The sequence below is a fragment of the Podarcis muralis genome, chromosome 3 (assembly GCF_964188315.1).
Source record: "Podarcis muralis chromosome 3, rPodMur119.hap1.1, whole genome shotgun sequence".
Classification (NCBI taxonomy): Eukaryota; Metazoa; Chordata; class Lepidosauria; order Squamata; family Lacertidae; genus Podarcis; species Podarcis muralis.
In genome coordinates this window covers 87,681,761-87,707,917 of record NC_135657.1, presented here as the reverse complement: position 1 = coordinate 87,707,917, position 26,157 = coordinate 87,681,761, and the positions used below count along the sequence as shown (strand labels likewise).

The 26,157-nt window shown below is 41.0% G+C and overlaps 1 protein-coding gene across 8 annotated transcripts in view; it reads right to left on the bottom strand.

Annotated features, from left to right (window-relative positions):
* The window catches only part of KHDRBS2 (KH RNA binding domain containing, signal transduction associated 2), a 347,577-nt gene that overhangs the window by 181,742 nt on the left and 139,678 nt on the right, over positions 1-26,157 (bottom strand). For all 8 annotated transcript variants that reach the window (XR_003705800.2, XR_013392343.1, XR_013392344.1 and 5 more), the window contains exon 4: positions 4,769-4,915. Coding sequence is in view for 1 of the 8 variants with exons in the window: in XM_077926281.1 (XP_077782407.1) it covers positions 4,769-4,915 (147 nt within the window). In the remaining 7 variants the exon portion in view is untranslated. The remainder of the gene's footprint in view (positions 1-4,768; positions 4,916-26,157) is intronic.

Genomic DNA, 26,157 nt, shown 5'->3' with positions numbered 1-26,157 from the left:
TCCTAAACCTTATAACAATTTGTGGAGACTTTACAATGCAGCAAAGATGATAAAGTGGAGGGTTGTTGTTTTAATAAAAAGGCACCATGCTCAAATCAAATGATAAACAAATCATAGATCACAAAATGCCTGGATATTATATCCTAGTCTTAAAGGGGAGAAACAAATTGGAAAAATGCTACCTTTTGGTCAAATAATTTTTTTAATTAGTGCAAAACCTTTCAAGAAAATGTCTAGATTTTTCTTTTTCCTTATGCTTCTAGAAATGGGGTTTCTCAGCCAACAAATAGTGTGATGAATTTTGAGAGGTCACTTGCTAGGGATATGCAATGACCAAATGTTTTGAGTCAGATTCTAATTTTGTACTTCCGAAAACAGTCTGCCTCAGGTCAAAGTGCTTCATAGGCTGCCCAATTTGGCTCAAGATCCACCAGTGCCCCTGAATGAGAAACTTGCCAAATGGAAAATATGTCCAGGAGCTTTTGTGCTAGGCACATTTGAAGTTGATTTGGAGTATGCATAGGAAGTAAAAGAGATTGGCTTTCCAGGTGAGCTCATTCCCTCTGAGTAAAAACAATGGAGATCTCCCTCCAACCTCTCTTCCTCCACCTGCTGCTATGCCTTATATAGTAAATGTAAGCGTTATTATTTTCACGTTTAGATGCTAGTGTGCAGCATGTTTCTGACATTCGGATCGCTGAGGCAATATGAAACATTTCAGAGGTTGGTGCTTTGACTTGTGCAGCCTTGTGCTTCATCTCTGACAAGCTCCTAATCCCCCTGAGGCATCCTACTTCAGCTCAGGATTTAGTATTCCTGTGAATCTGATTACATGCCTACCATTTGCAGAAAGCCCCAGCACCTGGTAGATGACTGTCCCCTTTCCCCTTTAGTGTGGGGAATTAAATAAGAATCCCTGTGGACCCACTTGTGTGGGTGAACAACAAAAGAATCAGCGGGTTGCCTGGATTCAAAACGCTGGGCTAGTACACAGAAAGCAGAGTATTAGATTCACAAAAATAAGCAGCACAGTAAAGCATTAGGAATATAGGTTGTTAGGCCTTTTAATCCCTTTCAGCTGCACACAGCAGCTGACCTCTTTCTATCTCTCTTGCATGAACAGACCACACACTGTTAAATAAGTTTAAAATGCTTTACTTACAGATTCAAGGTCTCAGTCATGCATTGTTCCATGTAGCAGAAATACTCTTGGGTAAAAAATACAGAATATATTTCCAAACATGTGCTGTAAGCTCAGAAGCAAGCTCACACACACACACACACACACACACACACACACACACTATAGAGGAAGTAGAAAGGGTTCACTTCCTCTCCAGAGAAGAGGGGGTGTGACCTAACTGAGTCTATCTAGCAATACAACTCTGTGGTCCTTAACCCCTTCATGCACTAACAAGCAGTTGTGCATAGTTATGTTTGACTGCAAACTCCCACATTTAGAAATGTGCTATAAAAAAATGTTGTTTTCGAAATTGCTATAGCTGCTAGACTTGTTCAGCCTCTTTGGTCTCTAAAACTTAAATTCCTAAGTAGGTTGTAGTTGCATCTCATCTCTAGTGCACCTCTATGTAAAGGCATTCACACAACTGCTAAAGCACCACAGACTGCCACTGCACCTAGTGCACCTGCTACGGTACATTTAGAACAATTGATTACACTTTGTAATATAATTATGTTTTCTTTTTTCAAATATATTTTTAAGCAAAAGAATAAATAGTATTTTAGATTCTATATCAAGACTACTGCCGTGTAAACAAAGACAGCATGCAACAGAGAAAGTAGGGTCTTCCACAATGCAGTGTTCTTGTATGTGTTTGTGTGTGTAGGTGCTTAGGCAGTGTAAGAATAGGAGCGCTACAACTGTGCCCCTGTTATCATCTGTGAAATGCTGAAGGATCTCATTCTGCCTTTCTGTGAATGGAAGTAAAAAGGTAAAGGTAAAGGGACCCCTGACCGTTAGGGCCAGTCGCGGACAACTTTGAGGTTGTAGCGCTCATCTTGCTTTACCGAGGGAGCCGGCGTACAGCTTCTGGGTCATGTGGCCAGCATGACTAAGCCGCTTCTGGCAAACCAGAGCAGCACACGGAAACGCCGTTTACCTTCCCGCTGGAGCGGTACCTATTTATCTACTTGCACTTTGACATGCTTCGAACTGCTAGGTTGGCAGGAGCAGGGACCGAGCAACGGGAGCTCACCCTGTCACGGGGATTCGAACTGCCGACCTTCTGATCGGCAAGCCCTAGGCTCTGTGGTTTAACCCACAGCGCCACCCGCATCCCTGTTGTGAATGGAAGTAGTTATCTCCTTGTAAAATTCTTTGGTCTGGTGAGAGCTTCAGTAAAATAAGAGTGTGAGAGATGGGTTTGTTGATTTGCCCTTGCACCTGCAAACCCCACCTCCTGCAGATCACCAATCAGTTCTGGAGGGCCTTGCAGTGGTGCTGGGAAAATCAGCTCCCATTCTCTTCTGTTAGCAGAAATGTTTGCTAGATGAAAAGCCCTTCCAGGAATGGGAAGGCATAATTAGATTTATCCCAGGAATTAGGGGTTTTGTATTGAGAGGAGAGAAAAGGGACTAAAAAACTTCTCTTATGTGTACTGGCTCTTAGCCTGTGGTTCTACCCCAGGATTGCTATGCTTGTGTAACAGACAATACCTGGTCTGTGACAACAATATGAAATATATACATTAGAAGAAAATTGGTATTAGCATGAGATTACCATCCTACATGAAGTAATGTTTTTTTTATGGTACAGTCAATAAGTGTCCATACATGAATATACTCTGTATATTAAGACTTGCTACTATATGTATAAATTCTGAATTCTAATTTGTATTGATTTAATGGGCTCATCCTGGGACTTTTATACGAGGGCCCATAATTAAAGTGTTCTGCTTTGACAAAGTCAATAATTCCATTTCCCCCCTGAGGCTCCTCATTCTGCTGTAGCATTCTTTATGAATTGAAGAGGCATGAGATTTAAACTTTGGTTAAGTGTGCAGTTTCTAGCAATGCCGCATGTGGCGCACGCTGCACTACTCAGCCACCAACTCAGGGTAGCAGCTGAATGAAGAAGGGCTAAGACACACAAATGCATCAGGCACCACACCAAAAGATGCTGGCTAAAAACAACTCAGTTTATACAGCACAAGCTGTTAACGCCATGCCCACACTTCTTTTTAACTATATTGTGCTGTGGTTATTTGTACGTTATGTCCTTGGTGGTTGTGCAATCTCTTGATTTGTCACAATGCAAGAGCGCTGCAGATAGTACTGAAAAGGATGAACATGTAAATTTCCTTCTCTGCTTGACATTTCAAGTACTTCGTGAAAGGGAAAAAATTGTTTCCAGAAGCACACCTTTCCAGCTTGGTTCCAACCCTCCTAGCTCTCAAAAAACCAAGCTTATAAGCAGGTCCAGGGCTTTTTCTTCAGCCACAACTCAGTTCCGACACCTCTCAGGTGGGCGCCATTGGCATTCTAAGAGAACGAGGGAGCTGTTCATGGAGAGTTCTGGCATGTCTTTTTCTAGCAAAAGAGCACTGACCAGGTCTATCAATTTTTCAGCATTATTCAGTGCATGGGGGGCACATTAAGAATATAAGAAACCTGCTGGAACAAAGCCATCATGGCTAGTAGCCATTGATAACCTTATTCTCCAAGAACTTGTCTAATCTTCTTTTAAAGCCACCCAAGTTAGTAGCTATGTTAGTCTGTAGCAAAAACAACTGAGAGTGTTGTGGCACCTTAAGGCCTAACAAAATTATTGCTACATTAACTTTTGTGGCCTTCATCAGATGCATCTGATGAAGAGGGCTATAGCCCATGAAACCTTGTGCGATAATAAGCTGGTCGTGCCACAATCCTCTCAGTTTTTGTACATTTACTCAGTTCTGATTAGAAATGAGCAATTTTTTAACCACAGCCTTTTATTTTTGTTCATGCCCTCTTTCTTCCAGAATGGCACACCAGAACACAGTGAAGCTCTTAATCTAAAAATGGCATTGAAAAAGCTGATAACTTTTAAACAGCTGGGACAAGGTGGCTGGATAGACAGTAAAGATAAATCCTTTTTAGACATCTTTCCTTGCCTGATGCCTGTGACAAGATCATTAGCCATAACAGCTATGTTAAAGTGAGAAAAGCGGGGGGTGGGGTGGGGTCCAATGTGTTTCAACAGGATATTACATAATTATTTAGGAAATAGTGGAACTATTTACCCTACTGTGGGCACTTAAAAGGTCACACTGTGTGTGCTCCCTAGCCATGTACAGTTTGGATGAATACCTGGGAAAGCATGCAGTGTAGTAATGCAATGTTTACATTGCTACCAATGACCAATACTCCATGTGGACAGCACTAAAACTAAGCAAATAAAGGGGGTGGGGTATTTCAGACAAGAAACACTCATTTCTTCAAAATGCTCCTCTCTTGAGATGACATTGCCCTGGAACAATGAACTCTTTGGCCACAGTACTGGATCTATTCCTTAAGTATCTCTGGATCTGGGTCACCTGTAATTGCAAATAGATCACTCTGAAGGTCATTAAAGAAAATATAAATACAGAATGATTAAAGGTTGCTGGAATATGTTATATTGTCTAATTTGCAGCCACGGCAGTGCCATGGGGAAGGAGGAGAAACACACGAGTAATGGTGGCTCTGATTTTCAAGTTTTGCTCTTAATGCATTTGAACTAATGGCATAATACACACACACATTTGCAACAGTGCTACAAGCAACTTACTGGAACGAGGAATTTTTTAATTTCTTCCAAGGCGTGACTCATCCGTGAATAAGCTTCCCCGGGTGGGGCAAACACTTCAATTAATACATGTAGTTCATCACTCAAGTGTGCGTATTTGGCTTCCCCACTCTTCCTTAGTTCTTCTTCCTGTGGAAGAGGGTATTTTTAGAAATAGAAATCTATTCACTTTGCATTGATTTAGCATTTACAGAGAACACGACAAAAGGGCATAATCTAGGCAGGCTTTCAACAAAATGAGGCCCTCCGAGAAACAAAAATACCTGGTATAAATTACTTGATCTGAAAATCACTTTGGAGTGTGTGAGTGGTAAAAAAAGAAGAAGAAAACCTGGCATAATTAACATCTACAAAGAAAGACTTGCTAAATACTTTACAGGAATGTGTTAAAAATTTAATGATGAATGCAATTAAAAGACACGAGTCTTTGCAGATTAGGTTTTCCGGAGCATCTTATACTAAGGACACAATAAAATATGTACTAAAATATGGAGAATCCAGAAAGCCAAAGAAAAAAAGGCATCTAAACATCCTGCATGAAGAAAAATCAGACTTTTGTAGGGTTTGGGGTGGACCATAGCAAACAGTTTTAGGGTGTACAAGGATGAGTCTGCTTAGGTAAGCTACAGTAGAAAACTTGCCCCAAGATGTTTCTATTAAACATTTTGCTTTACCTAAAGCAGGGGTTGTCAACCTGGTCCTTACCGCCCACTAGCGGGTGTTTCAGAATTATAGGTGGGTGGTAAGGGGTTCTACAGCACAAGCTGAATCCTCCTTCCATTGAGCACTGGTGGGCGGTAAGGAAATTTTACCATCAAGAAAGATGCATTAGTGGGCGGTAGGTATAAAAAGGTTGACTACCCCTGATCTAAAGTTTATGCATAGAAAAAAAAAATTGGTGTGCAGCTCACTTTTCTGCACTTAGCTATTCCTATGGCAGTTGTCAAGCCTCTCTATGTGGGTGGAACGATTTGAACAGTGTTTTTCCTTTCCTTATAAACAGATGACTAGCACTCTGCTATCAATAACAGTTTTCAACAGAGAAAATTCCTACACATGAAATCTTGCACGTGGCCTACTACACATGGATCTTGGTCTGTTATAGAGACAACATGCAATTCCTGCAAGGTTGTTTCAGTTTTAGTCAGATATCGCGCAGTTTCAGCAATGATCTATGCTCTGTATCTAAAATCAAGCTTTGAAAAAAGGAAGAACAGGCATTTTTTCACTACAACATTACAGTTTTATTGGCTATCTCCAGCAACTGCTCTAGAGAAAGCGGTTTAAAATTATACACTAAAAAATTCTGAATAATTCACAACGAATTGTTCTTTCTATAAAGCAGAGAGTGATGCACCTTCTTTACATATCATGGGAACACTTCATAATGATTCCCTGTTATATGAATGCAGTTGAGAACCTCAGGTTTTGAGCAACTCAGGTATTGATCTCTTCAAATGGACTTTGCCCTGAAACATTTTTAGTAACAGATAAATGATGGCAAAGCCCAGCACCTATTGACTGACATTCACGTCATGTGGCTTCCCCCCTCCCTCACAACAGAGGTTTTCCAGGGGGAAGGGTACCAGGGCATAGCTGTCAACTTTCAGATTTGAAAATAAAGGAAAAGCAGCCTAGAAAATAAGGGATCAGCAGCCTCACCTGTCCCGGGGACAGTCTACGGGTTATCTAACAATCCGGGATAGCAGCAGGAAGCAGTGGGAAACGAAACGGCGCTGGAATAAGGGAATTTCCCGCAAAAAAAGGGAAGGTTGACAGCTATGTACTAGGGTATGTCCTTTTATTTCTTTAACCTTTCATCAATTAAAAATCTAAAGTATCAATCCGGTACTGGGGTTCAACGTATCCCAAGACAGCCATACAAATAAAATACCTAGTAGAAGTTAATGGGCACAACACCATTTGCAATTTAAAAGTAATAATCATGCCTTCATTGAGTATTTCTCTAAACCAGTAAAACAATGCAGGTCAACTGTGGAAAAGGAAACTACAAAAATGATATGTGGAATGCTGCGGCCCAGGTATCCTGTACACCCAATGCCTATTCACCTATTACCTTAATGCTGTAGAGATGTTTTTCCTATTATATCGTCAATATGTTGTAGAAATCAGTAATTCCCCCCCCCCCCCCTGTTAGATGCTAACCTCCACATAACATTTTGTTTCCTGGTTGGCGAGCGTATTCCCCCCCCCCCACTTTATCTCTGCTGCCGCCATATAGATCAAAGCTGTTATGTTTTCTTATACCAGTTAAACTTTCAGTAGTGTGGTTTGTTCATGGCTGCAGCTCATGGTTAGTGAGGAAGGAGCTTGGATGACACGCTAAGTCAAACCATGGCTTAGGTCAGCATGGTGTGGGAGTAAAAAAGACTGGGAAAGACCAAAGTGGCTGCGAGCTCTGCTTCGGGGGGAGCCCACATGTCCTCGTGGTCCCAGTAAGAAGAAGAGAAGAAAAAGAGGAGTTTGGATTTGATATCCCGCCTTTCACTCCCCTTCAGGAATCTCAAAGCGGCTAACATTCTCCTTTCCCTTCCTCCCCCACAACAAACACTCTGTGAGGTGTGTGGGGCTGAGAGACTTCAAAGAAGTGTGACTGGCCCAAGGTCACCCAGCAGCTGCATGTGGAGGAGCGGAGACGCGAACCCGGTTGCCCAGATTACGAGACTACCACTCTTAACCACTACACCACACTGGGTTTGGGTTACGATGTCATGCAAATGCAGCCAATGTCTAAACCTACATTATGCCTGTGTTAGTACCAGAATATGCCTTTTGGGGAACAAGGAATTAGTCAATTTCTAGTTTGAAAACAATGAGTTATCATAAATCCACTGGTAAATTTTTAACCAAGTCCTTAACCAGTTAAAGATGCCTCATTAAAAAGTTGATTTATTTGAACGGGTCTCCTTTGAGTATGACTAACATTGGATATCACCATATTTATTTTATTTAAAATATTTATTATGTGCTTTTCAATACAATAGCATCCCAGAGTGAGTCATACAAACTGTTGAAATTTAACATGTACGATAAAACAACAGGTATATTTCACATCAATCTCAACAAGAAGAAGAATACATCAGCGATAGCAAAACAGGCACTAACATATAGCAAATAGCTGATGTAGTGTATCTCAGATAGCTGCAGAATATAGCAAAAACATCACCGAGATAAACTGTCAAAATTCTGAGCATTTTGCAATAAACTGCATTAAAGGAAAAAGAACAACTGGAGCAGTATTAGTACAGCATGACCAAAATGTTCACATTGCACATGCATATGAGTGCCATAATGTATTCATAAAAATGTCTTTATAGAAATCCAAAATGTATTCCTTCTTAATAATGCCTTTGTGATTCTTGAAATGTATTGGTACCAGCTGCAATATAGATGGGATTCATCTGATGCCAAAGAAACTTCAAGGCAACACTTCATCACTTGAGTCATTGCAATTGCTCATTCTGTTCATGGATGAGACAATGCATTGCCAGGCCGGGGTGTGTGTGTGTGTGTGTGTGTGTGTGTGTGTGTGCAGAAAATGTCCAAAAGGTTGGTGTTTCTAGTTATAAACTCAGGAATAACAACTATTGCTGTGTACAGAGGAGAGTGAGAGAGAGAAAAAACATTGCCCAGAGCTATGCTTATTGCTTCTCATCTTTTGTGTCAGTTGTTCTTCTGCTAGCCTTCATGTGTGACTGAGCTTTCCGAATGATAATGTTATGCTGTGTGTCTGATGAGCCATGTAAAAATTGCGAGTCCTTCAGTCAAGGATCTAGGAACAGTGTAAGAAACTAGATGCTACTACCGGTATTTAACTCATCTGTTGGGAACTTCTGCTTCTCTCCCTCCTACCACAGACTTTGCTGAACTACAACTCCCATCAGCCCCAGCAAGTATAGTCAATGGCTAGGGATTATGGGAGCTGTAGTTCAGCAACATCTGGAGGTCCAAATGGCCAAAGGTTTAACTCTTTGTTACTTCAGAAGTGGCCTATTGTTGTATTGTTTGACCACTAGCAGAAAGGTCCTATTTATTCTGTGATATTCTCACACAGAAATCGATAGTTTCAGTTATATACTTCTTAAGTAGCTCCTTTCGGAATAATGAAATGAATCTCAGAGACTTTGATATTGTGTGTGTGTGTGTTTGTGTGTGTAATTTTAGAGAGCCCTTTTTCATTTTATCTTCAGACCCACTGGGAGCTTTCCTGCTTGCAGCAGGGTGGAATTTTGATATAAACAGTGGGGGAGGGAATGGGTTAAAGCCCCCGCCCCACATACTATGGTCCCACTCTAAGTTACCCATAGTTATTTCATGGTTATACCCATGGTTATTTCATAGAAATATCAGTCACGCAAGGTTAAACACCATGACAAATGTCACATCTAGCTTGGCTCTTGGAGGCTCCAGATTCGAAGCAGAGACTACTCTAGCAGTTAGGGCTTTGTATAAAAAAAGATTGATAAAACTACTTAACCACTATATATATATTCAGTATCACAAAATATTCTCAGATTCCATCTTTTAGACAAACACTAGTGGCAGGCTGCAAACCATAAAACATTAACAGACACTTGTGGTGACAAAATATTTTGAATTCATATTTTGAAGCATGAAACAATATTAGTAAAAATGCCTAAGACTTGTCAAAGAAAAATCTACCTCTTGTTGGGGAAATGCTTTTCCTGTAATCTAAAACATGCATATGCTGTGCTATCTGGGTAATGTACAGAAGAAGAAGAAATTGAATACCAATATGTTACTTGACTAGTGTTTCCATACTAATCATATTGGCTTTTACCTGCAGTGTCACAAAACACTGGCATCATAAGCACTTAGGCACTCGCATAGCAAGCCATAAGATGAGGCTGAAATTGCTTTTCAAATACTTTTCAACTTCCAGCCACAATTACTGTTAAATGAAATGATGGTCCCATCACTGCAAATCAAATCAAACAAAATTTTGTTTATCTTCACAATAGTTCTCTGGAGAACCTTTACTTCTCTTTTCACCTTACTTTAACTTAAATCAAATGAATATAAACTGACTTTTCACAATGTTTAAAATATAATTTATCTTGAAAAACAAAATAACAACTCATATCTTCCTAATTAATAGTAAGCCAGATGTTATATCATTCCCATTGTTTTAATATTTTCAGCTACCCCAGACTGAATTTCATTTGGATTACTTTCACTAAATATGGTCAGCATTAAAAAGAAAAATGCATATATAATTTAACATTATTAATATTTGTGCATCTGTTTCTCATGCTTCCTTGTAAAGAAATGAATAGTTTGTCCACTGAAAAAGAAACTTTGTCTTCATTATATATCTCTTAATTGGTTTTTATATTTTTTTCTTAAGTAGTTATGTAGATATTCAGACTACAAAATAATGGTAAAATATCTGTCTGTGGCTTTGGAAACCATGCTATTTCCCTTTTTAGAGGCAATTAGTAAAAATAAATAAATCTTCAAAGCAAAGGTTGCATATCATCTTGCTTTTAAAAAAAGAAAATCTAGATCCTAGAACTAAAGCAGAAAATATCTGCACTACAAATGAATGAACATGGAAAATTCCAACTGCATTAGTCTTCCTAATACATTTATACTAATACCCAATTCATCATAAATTCCATTGTGCAATTACTTTATCAGAATAGTGCAAATTACTGCATATGAAAAATTGAAGTTCCCATCCTGTTCAGATAAAATTATACAGTCTTTATAAATAACTGTATAAATTTTAAAGGTGCTATTTCCACATGTCCTTTGAGGCAAACTTTAAATAGCATAATAAATTCTAGTTCCTTGCTTAAGTCTTCCCAAACATTCAGTGCAACACTATTTCTTCTACTTTTCTCTGTGGAGCTGGAGGCATCTCTTCCACAGTGCTCTCTATGGCAACTAAACATGAGAGGAGTATCTCAGAAAGAGAGAATGGCAGATGATGAGAACTATTTTCCAATGGCCACGTCCTTAGAGGGCTGTGGTCTTCATTAGAGAGAGAAAATGTATCCCGAGATACTTTGTGAAAGTGCCAGGACTCAGTGGTAGAACACACACTGAAGGTTTGATCCCTGGGATCTCCAAGTAGAGCTGTAGAAGACTCCTCTCTGAAACCATGGGGAGCTGCTGCCAGTCAGTGCAGGGGCAAACGAAGGCTAACCGGCACCCGGGGCGGGGCAAACCACCGGCTGTGCACGCGTTGCGCCACTACGTATGACGCATGCATGGCATCGCTACGTACGACACATGCGTGGAGTCACTACGTAGGGCGCATGTGCGGCATTGCTACGTAGCAGTTTACCACTGTACGTAGCAGTTTACCACTGGCGCCACCTGAGCGCCGTATAGGCGGTGGTGGAATCCTCTGCTCGCGGCTGTATTGGTGATGGAGGGATCCCACCGCCATCCGTATGGTGCTGAGGCGGTGCCGGCGGCAAACTATGTACAGCGCATGTGCGGCGTCGCTACATACAGCACATGCGTGCGACACCGTGCATGCGTTGTATGTAGCGGTTTGCCACCAGCGCTGCCTGAGCGCCATATGGACGGTGGTGGAATCCTCCACATGCGGCTGCGGTGGCGCGATGGCTGCTCATGCCGCCACGCCCAGGGTTGGCGGGGCGAGCACCCCGCGGGGTGCCTTCTTGTCACCCCTCCAGACATAGCACCGAGGGCTCACTGCCCCCCCTTGCAACACCACTGAGTCAGTGGAGACAGTACTGATCTGACTATACTGAGGCAGCTTCCTATGTTAGTGGATCCTTAGGTAAAGTCTCAGGCCTGGGAAACAAGTGATGCCTTTATTCTGACCTAAATAAAAATGCCAATTCCTAATGTAAGCTTTATTTTGGTATCCCACCCTCCCAAAGTAGGACATTGCTATGCTACCACTTTCAGGATTTTTCTTTTTCTTGATCCAAGGTGGCTGTCCGAGAGACCATAACAGCCTCCAATAGTCCAACTCCTGCTCTCACAGTGGCCAACCACATGTCTATGGGAAACCCACAATCAGGACCCCAAAGTGTGTGTGTATATGTATGTGTATGTGAGTCATTATGGGTATAGAGATCAGACACACTTACATTTTATGAAGCTGGTGAAATGGACAGAGATGAGAGGAATCTGACTAATTTATGTTCTAAGTAGGTATCACAGCTTTGCAGGTTCCAGTGCCATGTAGAAATGATTCAGCTTTATAATACTGAGCACTCTGCAACACAGTTCCAGTTCCAAGTTCTTTTAGGGTCTTGGGCTGCCAAGAGGGGCCCTCCTTAAGTAGCCCCAACTCACCCTCACTGCTGTTGACTCTGCCAGTTTCCTTGCTCCTGTCCCTCTGGGCCCAGACGAAGAAGTCAAGGTTAGTGGATGTTGCTGGTCATTCTCTTTGCTCCTGTAACTGCTTGCTTGGGTGGGTGAGCAGGCAGCCACAGTAAAGCAGCCACAGCAAAGTAGTAACAGGTCAGATAGCTCTGGGGGTTATCAACCCCGATGTTATATTATCCCAGTGGAAAGGGCGCGCCCCATATCAAAGAGAAGACAAACTGGGAACTAACCCGTCTATCTCCCAACCTTCACAAGGTTCACAAATGCTTTGTGGAGCATATTCTTTCTGCACCCAGGGCCACTTCCAGAGAACATTAAGAGTAAACATTTGCCCAGACCTCAAAACTGGCAAAGGACCCAACACCCTGACATTGCTGCTATTCTTTTTTTTGCACAAAGAACTCAAGAAGGTCAAGATAAAGCATTCTAGGTCCTGCCTCTTCCAGGTTAAGGAGGCCCACTGTGGATGCCATGTCCAATAGCCCTCACATCCTCAGCCAGCTCTGTCTCCATTCTTTTCCAGCCATGCTTCAAAGGTATGGGGGATGAGCGGAGCAAAAAGTACTCTGCGCAATGATGCCACATTGGCAATGCTATTCTTCTAAGTTAAGACCGTCATGCTGTCAGGCTGCTGCCAGCGACTCCCGGCTGGTTGCCCAGGAACATACAAAGACAAGGAAATGTTTCTTACCGTCCACTTTTTATTCAGTATTTACAGAGAGGCTGTAGAACCCAGCCTCTTGGATGGTGTTGTCCTGAATGAATCTCCAGCTCCTGTCTCTCCCACTTCCTCATCCGTCATTCTCATCGTCTCTCCTATGGGTGCTGCTACATGGCCTCTATCTTTGAGCTCTTTGCTCTCCTACTTTCAAGGCTCGCCAGGTTCTGGGAGTGGAGGGGGGTCTGGAATGCTTTCTAAAGACACTGTGTCTGTCAGCTCTCACCCCCTGGTGCTTCCTCCTCCTCCCCCTCCTCCCCCATTATTTTCTAACTTTCCCCCTCATCTGCCTCTGAGTTGTGACGTCCCTCAAACCCCTGTTGCAAATCTAAACTGTCTTCCTCTTCCTCCTCCCTGGAAGGGTCAAGCTGGTTCCTCCTCCTCTCCCCAGTCCCTGACACATGTGCAGGAAACTACTGAATATACCATGCACTCTTCATGGGGAACTTGCATAGAGAACATACCAATGAGGCCCCAGAGAGCTGCCACAAGTTAGAGCTAGCAGTACTGGACTAAATGGGCAGATAGTGTGACCTGCTGGAAGGCAGTGCCTCTGAACAGTTAGTTCTGCTGCAATAGCCCAAAGAGAAATGAAAATGTTCTGAGCTTAAAAGGCAAATATATGACCTTTGCCTTTTGTATCATGTAATCTAGAATCTCCTTTGCACTATATAGATGGAGGGAGTAAAATACCACGAAGACACATATAAGATGTCTCTTTGTGTTTTTAAAGGCTGGAAGTGTCATGATTAATATAGGTTTTTTTCCCCTTCCTAAAGGTGAGTCCACCAATACTGAGAGTTAGCCTTTTGAAAATAATGTAATTTTTTTTAAAAGGAGCACTATTCAAGCATTCACAATTGTCCAGTCTGTCAACTGATGAGAAGGTCATGACCATTTAAATACATAAAGGTTAAAAGAAAGGGGGGGGGGAGAGAAACCTTTAAACAACTAATATTGCCTGTTAGCAATTTGATCAGAGGAAGTACTTGAAAAGAAAGAACCAATAAGCTGCAGCAGGAAGGGAGAAGGAACTACACTGCCCACTTTTAGACCACTGTGTGTTACAGGAATAGAAGTCGAGAAAGTGCCGTGTGTAGATTATCAAGATTAAATGCCCCTTCACAGTAACAATGGTTATTGCTGCATGAAGGAAAATTATTTCTATAATTATTACAAAATAAAAACCTTTTGGCCCAATCCAGAGTTCCCCAGGTACAACAACAGGTTCCTAATGCTACCTCCAAAACAAGAAGAAGGAAGGCAAAACCTCAAAAAAATTGCCACCAGAGCAACCTCTATGAAGAGTAATAGTCTTAATGGGGGGCGGGGCGGGCGGCTAAGCATGTTTTAGTTGATAATCTAATCTTCCTCAAAGGCAGAAGATTAAGATTATTCTATCAAGGCAACATCTCTCCTTTAAGAGAGTTGTTGTTTAGTCGTTCAGTTGTGTCTGACTCTTCATGACCCCGTGGACCAGAGCACGCCAGGCACTCCTGTCTTCCACTGCCTCCCGCAGTTTGGTCAAACTCCTTCATGGATCACTGCCTTTTTGTGGCAAAGGGGCTTGAATAACTCAGAGAAGCTATGAGCTATGCTGTGCAGGGCCACCCAAGACGGACAAGTCATAGTGGAGAGTTTTGACTAAACGTGATCCACCTGGAGCAGGAACTGGCAAGCCACTTCAGTATCCCTGCCAAGAAAACTCCATGGACAAAAACAAACAGTGCCTTGAGAGAAGAACCTCAATCTTGTGCCCCTAATGAAAGTTGCAAGCAACAAAAATGCACTCGGCATTTTTGATCCAGTAAAGTCCCTTCATTCAGTATGGCACCCATGTTCGTTTGCCCAAAGAGTGCTATTGTCAGTAGTGTCTGAGCCTTTCCACAACGTTTCTGTCACAAGCGACATTAGTGTGTTGGGCTGCTCAGTGTTTCCTCCCTTCCACATAGAGCAAGATGGGAGCAATAATGAGTGAAGTGGGCTTGTAACTTTTACTGTTCAAAGAATTCATCTTTTTGATGTTTTGCATCCTTTTGGTCTTTTGTTGCTGCTCCTTTTTTGTCCTTCCAAAGTTAGTTCCAAACCCTGCTGGGTTGGGAAGAAAAGTGAGAGATTCCAGGCAGTTTCTTCCCTCTGGCAATGCTAATAATCTGTTGAGAACAAGGGAACACCACCATGCATTTGCGATTCTTTCTCTTCCCTATCACTGCTCTCCCCACACACTTTATAAACAGTTGATTTGGCAATCATCCATCTGAAGCACATGCACGGAGTTCAGGAATCATGGACACCCACTCACACACCAGCCATGCTTCAATACTGGTCTCCTATGGAGGGCTTCTCAATGCCCAAGGCACGTTGAATCGAGACCTGAAAGTGATCCCTTTACAACTGAAATTGGTAGGAGGATTGTTTCATGAAAAGTTCCACACCGATCCATCCTTGAAATGCACCCCCTCCAGTTTTAGTAATTGTTCAGGATGGGGAAAATGGAGCAAAAGTATTTGCCCACTCAGAAAGGTGGCTCCTTAACATCTGGTTGTATGGATCGTGTAGACATACCCACTTCTCTTAATGGCACCAAAGCAGCTGCTGAAGAGGCCAGTGAACAGGAATGAACAAAAAGAGGTCAGGTTTTCAGGGTTTGCTGTCTCCTGAAAATGCTCAAACCAATGTTCACCCATGAAAACTGTTGTTGCTACAACTTTATTGAGTCTGATCATATGGCTAAGACTGCTTAATGGAGAAGAGGTTTCATGACTGGCTTAATAGCCAGTGACCAGAGGTGGCTTCCATTGCCAGTTGCTTGAGAGCTTGACCTTGAAGTGGAAGTACTCCATTTGAATTGAATGAGGCAAGGGTGATTCCAGACAAGCCCAGCTGCTATACAGAGGTTCCAAGTGTTGCAACCTTATTACTATTTATAGCTCTAATATCACTGATGTGGAAAAAGGAGTAAGAGATTATCTAACAGACCAAATTAATTTGAAATGTGGCCTGTGAATGTTATTAAATCCAAGACAGCTTTTTTGCAAGAAATTGACTGTTTAACATTTTTTGATATAAAGAGACTGAAACTTGAAATAAAAACCACTTGTCAGCTCCTTATGAATCATTTAGTGGTACCCAGCTTCTATTAAGTGAAAATTAATGTTATGCCTCATATTAGTTCCCCCTTTGTGAAGAGAAGTCTCCTTTGTATGGTTAGTTACACCGACATAGATTGCCAAAATAGAGCCCTGGGCAAACAGCTTGATGAGAAATTAGTGCACATGTGTAACAAATTAAGATGCAGTTTATCCTAGAATGTTTAATAGCAGTCTGTTTGAAATCAAAGCATGCCTCCTGCAAATGTCCGGTTCTTGTTTTGGGGCTATGGGTGGGAGTTGTTGCCATTTAATAGCTGTTCTGATTATATTTTGTTTTGATATGCTGTAACCTTCCTTGGGACTGTTGGATGAAGGGAATGTAAGAAATACAGGAAGTAAATAAACAGACAGACAGTAGTGATGTAACTGATGTTCCGTATATGGTTTTGTCTGGCTCATATTATTCAACCGCCTTATGAATCAAGTGCTGTTTCCTCAGACTTCTGCAGCTTGGGATGTTAAATGAGATTCTATGCATGGGCAGGCAGTGTTCAAAAGACACTCCCTGCCCGTCGCAAGCTACTATGCAGGCATTTGCAAAGTGTGTTATTTTTAATGCCAAGTCCTTACTTCTGAGGAATCTTTCATTAATTTCTGCGAAACTATTTGAGGTCCACCCCCCCCATGAACAATATACTATGCTGCACACATATCATAACCTGGGGGAGTTGCACAAGCCATGCCTGGGACCCCAGACAAAACTATAATTCCGAGGGGCAAATGTGATAATATGCACCTGTGCACATGTATCAAAATTACAAAGTTGAATAAAAGTCTCAGAAAACAGATGAACTTTTTTCAGAATCATTGCTGAGAAAATTCATAAATACCAAGCTGATTCTGAATTGAGCCTTGGGCATTCTGCTACATGCACACAAAGAGACTGAAAGGAGCACTAGAAATTCTTCAAATCATTGTGGAATTCAAATACAAAAACCATGTTCTTCACTTACCCTGAACTGCAAAGGTTGGGGTGAATTCTGCATAGAGACGTTTTAGTACAGGACCTTACCTCTACTTTGTTTCTAAGCTTCAGCTGCACTCTACATCATTGCTGGCTAGTTACATTGGCTATGGTTGATGTCAAAAGGCCAGTTTTAGCCAAGACTGAAGGCAGACATCTTGCTTCCTTACTACTTTTTATTTCTTTCCCCCTGAAATACATGGTAGGAATCAGAACCAAATGTTCTGCAGGGGTCTACAAATGAATATCCCTGACATGTTGAAAGGGGGTGGGGGGTGGGGCCATGCCCATCAATGCCCAGATCTCCCTTCATGTGGCAGATATCTGTGTGCTTACACCAATACATGTGTATGGCCCCTTAAACCTGCCAGTGTGGGCTGTGGCCACCCCACAAATCAGTATTGGGGGTAAAGAGAGGTTGCACAGCCCCACAGTGCCATTACACATGCTTTGAATGTGTGGCTGGGATTGCCTGAACCCCTACCCTACAGTACTGTGTAAACCGTCACATGTGGATTAGAGCCACATGAATGAGATAGATTTGTCAGGTTTCTGTTGCACCTGACAGCTAAGGACACATCCAAGTGCAATTTTCCTTGCACTCATGAGAAATAGCTAAGGTGAGAAATGGTTTCATAGAATCATAGAATCATAGAGTTGGAAGAGACCACAAGGGCCATCGAGTCCAACCCCCTGCCAAGCAGGAAACACCATCAGAGCACTCCTGACATATGGTTGTCAAGCCTCTGCTTAAAGACCTCCAAAGATGGAGACTCCACCACACTCCTTGGCAGCAAATTCCACTGTTGAACAGCTCTTACTGTCAGGAAGTTCTTCCTAATGTTTAGGTTTGAGAGGGAACTGTCATGGCAAAGTCTTCCTCTAACAGCAGCCACAAAGAGAAGGTGGGTTCTCTGCCTGGGAGTCAGATTGTGGGTGGAGCCTTGCTTGTTATTTTGCTACTACAGTGGTACCTCGGGTTACAGACACATCAGGTTACAGATTCTGCTAACCCAGAAATAGTACCTCAGGTTAAGAACTTTGCTTCAGGATGAGAACAGAAATCAAGCAGCAGCAGCAGCAGCAGAAGGCCCCATTAGCTAAAGTGGTACCTCAGGTTAAGAACAGTTTCAGGTTAAGAATGGACCTCCAGAACGAATTAAGTTCTTAACCTGAGGTACCACTGTATTAAAATGGCTGAATGTGCAGTAGTTGGGAGTTCTAGGCCTAAGATGTGTTTGAATCCTAAAGCAGTTTTAAGTTTATTTTTTTAGAAGCTGTGTCTATGCTTATTGAATCTCTATTAGAACTGAGTCCTAGCACTATCTTTTTACACAAATGAATCACTGTGTATGAGTTATGCAAGAAAGAGATTGGATGAATTTTGCATACCTTAATCTCTTCCATGTTCTCTGAAGCGAAATGATAACTCACAGACAAATTTCCTGAGAAAGATGCTCATGCCCAAGCATATGTACAACTAATGCTTCATTTTCCCCCCAGACAAGATGCAAGGGAAGTTAATTTCCCCCTCCTAGTTATAAATGGCTACAAGCCGAAGTAACAGACTGTGCACATTTTCTTTGAAACTGTTATCGAGGAACCACAAATTACTGCTGATTGTACCATAACTGTGCCAAGATGAAGTTCTAACTATAAAGTGATATTGATCTTGGTTAGATATATGAAGAAGGGATGTTGCAGTACAACAGTAATCAATCAGAAAAATAATCTAGAGGCTAATCAATGTCTCCGAATAAGGGAGCATTAATCCCTGATGGAGATATTACAAATACAATCATATCTAGCTTAGTTATCTAAATTCCACTCACCATCTTCCCTTATTATGTTGATCAAGGAATTGAATTACAGAAGGCTGCAACTAGCTGTTCTTCCAAGCCTGATACCCCTTCCCCACTATTCTATTTAATTGTCTGCACTGTAATTTAATGTAATGCTGTCTCAGTAGTGGCAAGCACAAGAATTTCTTGTAACAGTAACCCATTAAGGCATATTAAAAGTATTTATCATGGTTCTCAGGAGTACAGATAAACACAGCACAGGGGGAACTGGGATTTAACATAATTGCTGCAAATATTTCAAAATGGGCTCTTTGGCATTTATCTATATGTAAAACACTGAAAACAACAATAATAAAGCAAAGCACAACAGTATCAAAATCCAGAGTTAATGGAGTTCCATGAAAACAAATAAAACATTTTAGACTATAAATCATTGCTCTACAGAAATGCAGATGGGCAAGGCCTTCAAGGAAAATGAACTATGGTTCTCAAAAGACCCATAATACACCAGCATCATAATATGTCAATTGTTTACTTTATTTCACATTTTTGTTCCTAGTATTATTATCTAAACTTCCTATTTTTTCAAATATTTGTTGAAAGTTTCATTGTGCCATTCTTCAAAGAAAACTTGATGAAGGAAACTGGGCAACTGACTAGCCCCTTTAAGGTCTGACTTCTCCCCATCCATACTTCAAGGCATTTGGTTCAACTACCTTCCATGAAAACTGTGTCCATACTATAATTGGCTGCAAAGCCTTTCTTTAGAGTTCCTACAATGACCCCATTCTCGTTACAGATAACCCTTCATCCACAACAATCTGCAGTATCTAAAAACTCTCTGGCATCTATGTTGTGACACAAATGGATCAGTGAAACAATTCTGTCTCAGATTCTGTCCAATGTAAGGAAATAAAATCTTTTTGCAAAATTAGGCAGCTTTGCATCAACTTGCAATTCACTTATTCCCGAACTTTACTTCTTTACAAAATAAAAACAGGCTACGGGACTGAAAACAAGCACAACATACATGTAAGTAGTTCTCTTTGCTCTGAACCACTTTCTCTTCATCTCTAACATATCAAAGGAAATTTAACCTGCATCTGCAGTGGCCATACTTCTTTATTATTTAATACTTTGCATGCTAAATCCTGGTAGTGAAAACAAATCTTGTGGCAGATCCTTAGTTTGCTTGTAAATATTACACAGTAGTAGTATGAAGAAATACAAAAGTCTGTTCTAACATCAGATTTGAAGCAGGCATTAGATGCTTTAGTTATCACCACTGTGTCTCACAAGTAATAACACGAGGCTCTCTTTCAAAGCATCTGTTCCAGGGCTGCTGCAATTATTTGCCAAGTGTTCCCTTAGAACAATGTAATATTTTTTTAAAAAAGAACTCGCCCTGGAGTATGCAATTCCTCAGAGAAGGTTAAATTGCCCTCTTGGTTATTCAGTTTTGAAAATGCCACCACTAATTGCACTCAAATATTATACCACTTCATGAATCATTTCAGCAGGAAACATTTAAAGTGAAGCAGATGGCTTAATCTCTACTACAAATCCAGTATCATCCAGCCCTGTAGCCAGGCCCAGGAGTGAACAACTACACAACAGGGACTGCAGGCTCCCAGAGCTAATAGGCAAAATGGGTAGTTTGCACTTGACCTTCATTCACCCACGCAAGCGACTAGGAACATCTATTATAACAAATTATTTCTGTAGTCAAGGGAGACCATGACTAAACACGAACCTTGCTTCAATATAAGACAAACAACATGGGTACAGAAACACATGTACAAAGCCCTGTATTTTCTAATCCCCAACTAGAGACAACACATCTCGAGGAGTGAAAAAACACCTGCTCCCATAAACACTGGGAGGAATCCTTTAATTTATTTATTTAATCCATTTATTCATTTTCTTTTCACCTGCCTCATAAAAGAAGTAAAGCCTGTTTTGCACTGGAAGCACAAAAGTTGGTATCCAAAAATCAACTCAGTTCAACATGCCCAAGGTTGAGGTGCTGGCATAGGGTTATCTCAACCACCCATGCCTTTACAACAGCAATGCCTTTACAGCTGAAAGGGATTTCAACAAGCGTGTGATATGCAGGGATGCAGTGAGCATTCATTGTCTAAAATAAATCAACAGAGACTGTAGTCCTAATTGGTTGTTCAGAACAATGGGTAGTATCTGAGTTCTACTGCAAAAATAAATAGCTGGCATAAGGGCAAACAGCAATGTACTGCTGACGACCCATGGGGGTAAAAGGATCTTCAGCCGTGGGTCATTGACTCCCTTCAGCTATTTTGTGGCATGGAACCTGCTTAAATCTGCATTTTAAAATCAGCAAAGATGGCCATGTCCCCACTGATTTCAAGCACACCTGGTTCTTGAGAATACGCCGCCCCAGTACAAGATCTCAAGTTTTTTTAAGTGCTCAAAGGAAATATGCGCTCTCTCTCTCTCTCTCTCTGAGATTATTTGTGCATCCCTGATGATATGGCATCATAAAAGTCTGCTGTTCAAAGCGCAAAAAAAGCCAAATACATCATGTTCGAGCCTACTGGGGATGTCTAAAGTAGCTTTTTGGATCCTGGCCAAAAAGAGGTGTGATTAACTCGTCCCCTTTCTTTTGGCACATCCAGATAATGTTTTATGCTATTCCTGTTCCCATTTATGTCACTTGCTCATTTACGTGTGCTTTCATAACGGTCAATGATTTTGAAGGAAAGTACACTATGGTATTTGCTCACGTTTGACTCTATTTTCTACATGGGGAAAGGCATTCCAGATAACTGTGTCAATATAATATGTTCATTTTATTTAAATCTCTGATTTTCCTTTCCTTTACAAGCTGATATCTGCTTAGACAAGCTGATATTTTTAATTCTGCTTACTAATTTCACAAGGGTTTTAAAAGGGATGTTTGTTTCAATTATGCATAAAATATAAAAACACAAGAAAAATAAAAACAAAGAGATGTTTTATTATGTTTTTATATGGGTTGGAAGCCACCCAGAGTGGCTGGGGCAACATGGGCGGGGTACAAATAAATAAATAAATAAATTATTATTATTATTATTATTATTATTATTATTATTATTATTATTATTATTATTCCATTGATGCCTATATCTGCCATGTGGGAAAGCCACACAGTATGAAAGTGTTCTGGATCTTCCCAATCTTCGAAGACTTTAACATTATGCATTATACTTTCTGCAATCAACAGGGTCCTTACATTAGTATATCATAAAGATATCTGTAGATCCTGCAGCGTTTTCCATGCATATAGATATCTTAGCTGCTGCCAACAGCCATGTTATAAATTCTTTGGATTGCAGTTGTTGAGTATGATTGTCCCATATATTCAAGAGTGACAGCCGTAGAGTCATTTGTATAGAAGTATTTAGAATAAGAGAAAGCTCCTGATACACACGACATCAAAAGTTTGGTTGTTTTTTGGTTTAATGAGTGGGCACTCCCATCGCAGGTGAAAAAAATGTTCCTCCTGCCCCACAACCGTGCCAACAACATTTCTATGCCATCTTGGAACTTATATGGGGTAACACTGTCAGCGTTCAATGCCACCTAAGTGGATGTTCTAGTCAACATTCCTTTATATATATTCAGACACAGATTTATATAGCTTAGAAGATCACATATTGTTCTATTTACTCTCCACTATAGCAATATACTATACTATACTATACTATACTATACTATACTATACTATACTATAGCAATATAGTGCGGGTGGTGCTGTGGGTTAAACCACAGAGCCTAGGACTTGCCGATCAGAAGGTCGGCGGTTCGAATCCCTGTGACGGGGTGAGCTCCTGTCGTTCGGTCCCAGCTCCTGCCAACCTAGCAGTTCGAAAGCACAAAGTGCAAGTAGATAAATAGGTACCGCTCCGGTGGGAAGGTAAACGGTGTTTCCGTGTGCTGCTCTGGTTCGCCAGAAGCGGCTTAGTCATGCTGGCCACATGACCCGGAAGCTGTACGCCAGCTCCCTCGGCCAATAAAGCGAGATGAGCGCCCCAACCCTAGAGTCGGTCATGACTGGACCTAATGGTCAGGGGTCCCTTTACCTATAGCAATATACATACTTGTTTCCAAAAGTTTTCAGACCTGTCAGGAATCCAACTAATAAATCAAGAAATTCCCTGTATATAATAGAAACTACCCAATTTCCAGAAGCACCCTAGTTTAACAATAAAAGTTCAAATTTATTAAGTTCACTATTGGCCTGAGACTTCAAATGTGATTCACCGATAAAGATTTAAATCGGAGAGCCTGTAGCTAATTAAGGTTTTGGTTGCCAGCTATGACCCTACGTTGTTCCAAAGTAATGGGGTTTTTAATACTGTATAAATTCTGCGATCTAAACCTGTCTTTCTTTTCCCATTTCAGTATCATGCTGTGTAACGCCATATCCTTAACTTTGAATGGGATCCCAGTGGAAATAAAGGGAAGCAGATAGGTGGTGTGTGGCATTGCCAATTTCCCTATGTGTTCAACATGCACAATGTAAATGGATTATGATTTTTTTCATAATAAGAATGTATTTAAATGATAAATTGGAAGGACCCACAATAGTGTTTGATGTAATATTTCTTGCTCTAGAGTCATCCATTTCTTGCACACTTTTGAAATAATAAAACATAGCTGCTTCAATTGAAATACCTCATAACAGAGGCCCAGCTGTGACAGGCCTCTGCCCCCCTCCATACTGTTTTCTATAGTAATTTTTCATAGCCAATCAAGTTCTTTTCCCTTGAAAAACATATTTATTTATTAATTTTTGCCAAGATTTAAATGTATTTGGGCAGAGATACATGGAGCGCATTAGAAAAAGATTTCCCCAAAAGGCAATACCACCATCTGCATGGCAGATATTCTGCGTAACACTGAGAGGTTCAAAACAAAAAAAATTCCTTCCAGTAGCACCTTAAAGACCAACTAAGTTAGTTCTTGGTATGAGCTTTCGTGTGCATGCACACTTCTTCAGATACCTGAGAGGTTCAGTTTGGTCCATTTGCATTTCCTTTTTAATCTTTTTGATCAGGGGAGAGGAATTCAGACAATATAATTTATTTAGGCTTTTATGAGCATGCACTCATGGATATTTAAACCCTTTGTTACATATAGAGATACATGCCTGTTTTTACAACTCCAGTTAGGCTTAAAGCTAAAATACATGATCATTGATATATTTATATTACTGCATAATACAAAAACTCCTTCAAAATCAGGTAATTCCTGTGCCGAGGCCAGTAAGGATTTGTGTGAAGCGCTCAATTAAGATAAAACTGAGCGGCACACTCAAGTTAGCCTTAGACTCACTGAAATTGATGGCACAGAATTCGTGGTGACAGGCATGGTGGTCCACCACCACCTTACACCATGCTCAGGGTGTGTGTGTGTGGATTTAGAATCTGCAGCCATGACATTCTTGATGGCTGTAGCAGAAGGTGGTGCATCAGGGAAACCCAGCCTGATCCCTGAACCAACTTTTTGTGCTGGACAGCACAGGAAGCTCCCTGTGCCAGTCAGCTCTGGCTGTGAGACCACTGGATCCCAAGGCCACTCAGCCCTTCCCCATCCTTTCAATGACCTGTTTAGGGGCCTTCTGCTGGGCTCCTCTGGCAGGTGGAGACACTGTCAGTGGGCTTCTCACCCTAAGGCCCATGCAGAAGGGGGGACAGTCAGGTACACTTGCCCCAGTCCTCAGAGGGCTAAGTTAGCTGCCGGGGGTGTGTGTGTGTGTCTGCCAGGGACTAGCTGCTTTTTTGTTTGAGTTTTTTTAATAACTTTATTCCAACAAGACTCCTGCCCCAAACCTCAGTGGAGCTCTGCACATTTAGCAGCCAATGGAACCTCAACCAGCAGAGCTGAGCAGAGAGAGACAACTCTGCCCACTCAATCTAAATCCTCTCTATTCCAGCATTAAAGGGTAGCGGTGAATTGCTCTGTAACCTAAGCATGTGTGAATAACTGCCTGGATCCAACCAAGTGTCAAATATCATGTTTTCTTATACCATATAGCAATGATACCTGTAGGAAACAAAATTAAAACTCTGCAGAGAGAGGTTACACAGGAATTGGGTTTCTAACAAACTACTACATTAAAGTTGCTCAATTGCAAGTGAATTCTTTGTTCAAAATCCACTAAAGGAAAATACTGATAGGGTTTTAAGCGAAAGGGCTTTGAGGGAAATCTATTTCAGTACAGTACAGCCCAAGAAATGTTCTATCCAACTAAGCCATGTTTTAGGGCTTATGGAATGTACTACTTATTATCATGTCATGTTTTTGATGAACTCTGAGTTAAAAGTCCCTGCAAACATAAAATATATGATATGTGTTTTCAAAAATGTAATTGATTTTAAGTCTATATATATAGTGTCATTTCCTGTGTTTTTATTGTGCACTATCTTTCAATGTGTTCAGAATACAAATGATCAGACTTGTTGGAAAGGATGTGGTGCTGTTAGCACACATTGGCACGTGTGGTGGGCATGCCTCCATGTGACTACTTTCTGGACACAAATACTTAAGGAAACTGAAATAATCATTGGCCATTCACTGGTCCTAGACTCTTCCACCTATTTTCTCAGAACTTAATGCTGACCTCCCTTTAAAACCTTTTGTAATTTTCATTTTAGCTGCAGATAGACTGGTTCTGACACAGGGATGGAAGGATGTTTCTGTTATTAATGGGAACTGCTGGTATAAGAAAGCCACCTCAGAAAAACCTCCCATCATCTTAAGCTTTTGAAGGGGACTGCTAAACCAATGGCTTTGCTACCACTTGGTGGACCTTTGTGACGTACAAGAGCAAACAACATATGAAGCCATTTATCCCAGTGAAGTATTACTTTATTTGGCAATGCCTATGACACATGACTCTTTGACGGATTGGTCCAAATCATGCCCCCGCTTTCACCCGACGGTGCTTAACAAGATGACGTCCCTCCTTTTCATTTATATATAAGGCATCTCCCTCTCTGCTTTGGACTTAACTTGGTTTTCTATGAACCATTTTTGTTTATTATGTTCAGTGTTATTGTATTTTTTATGTCTTAATAATGAAAGGTATTTAAAAATAAAGTCTCTGCAGACACAGAATAGATAATATTTCCCCCCCCAAAAATGATAAAATTTTAAGTCTTTATATGGTCTTATTTGCTGCACTTTTATTGAGCAATATCTTTCAATAATCAAAATGAACAATTTAATGTTATTAAAACATTAGCTTTCATTATGAGACTGGAAGGTAAGTACAACTATATTTAATACAATGCTGCTAACATCTTCTGTTACTTGGGGCTCAAATAGACACTACTACCCTGTTAATGGTGGCCACTGTT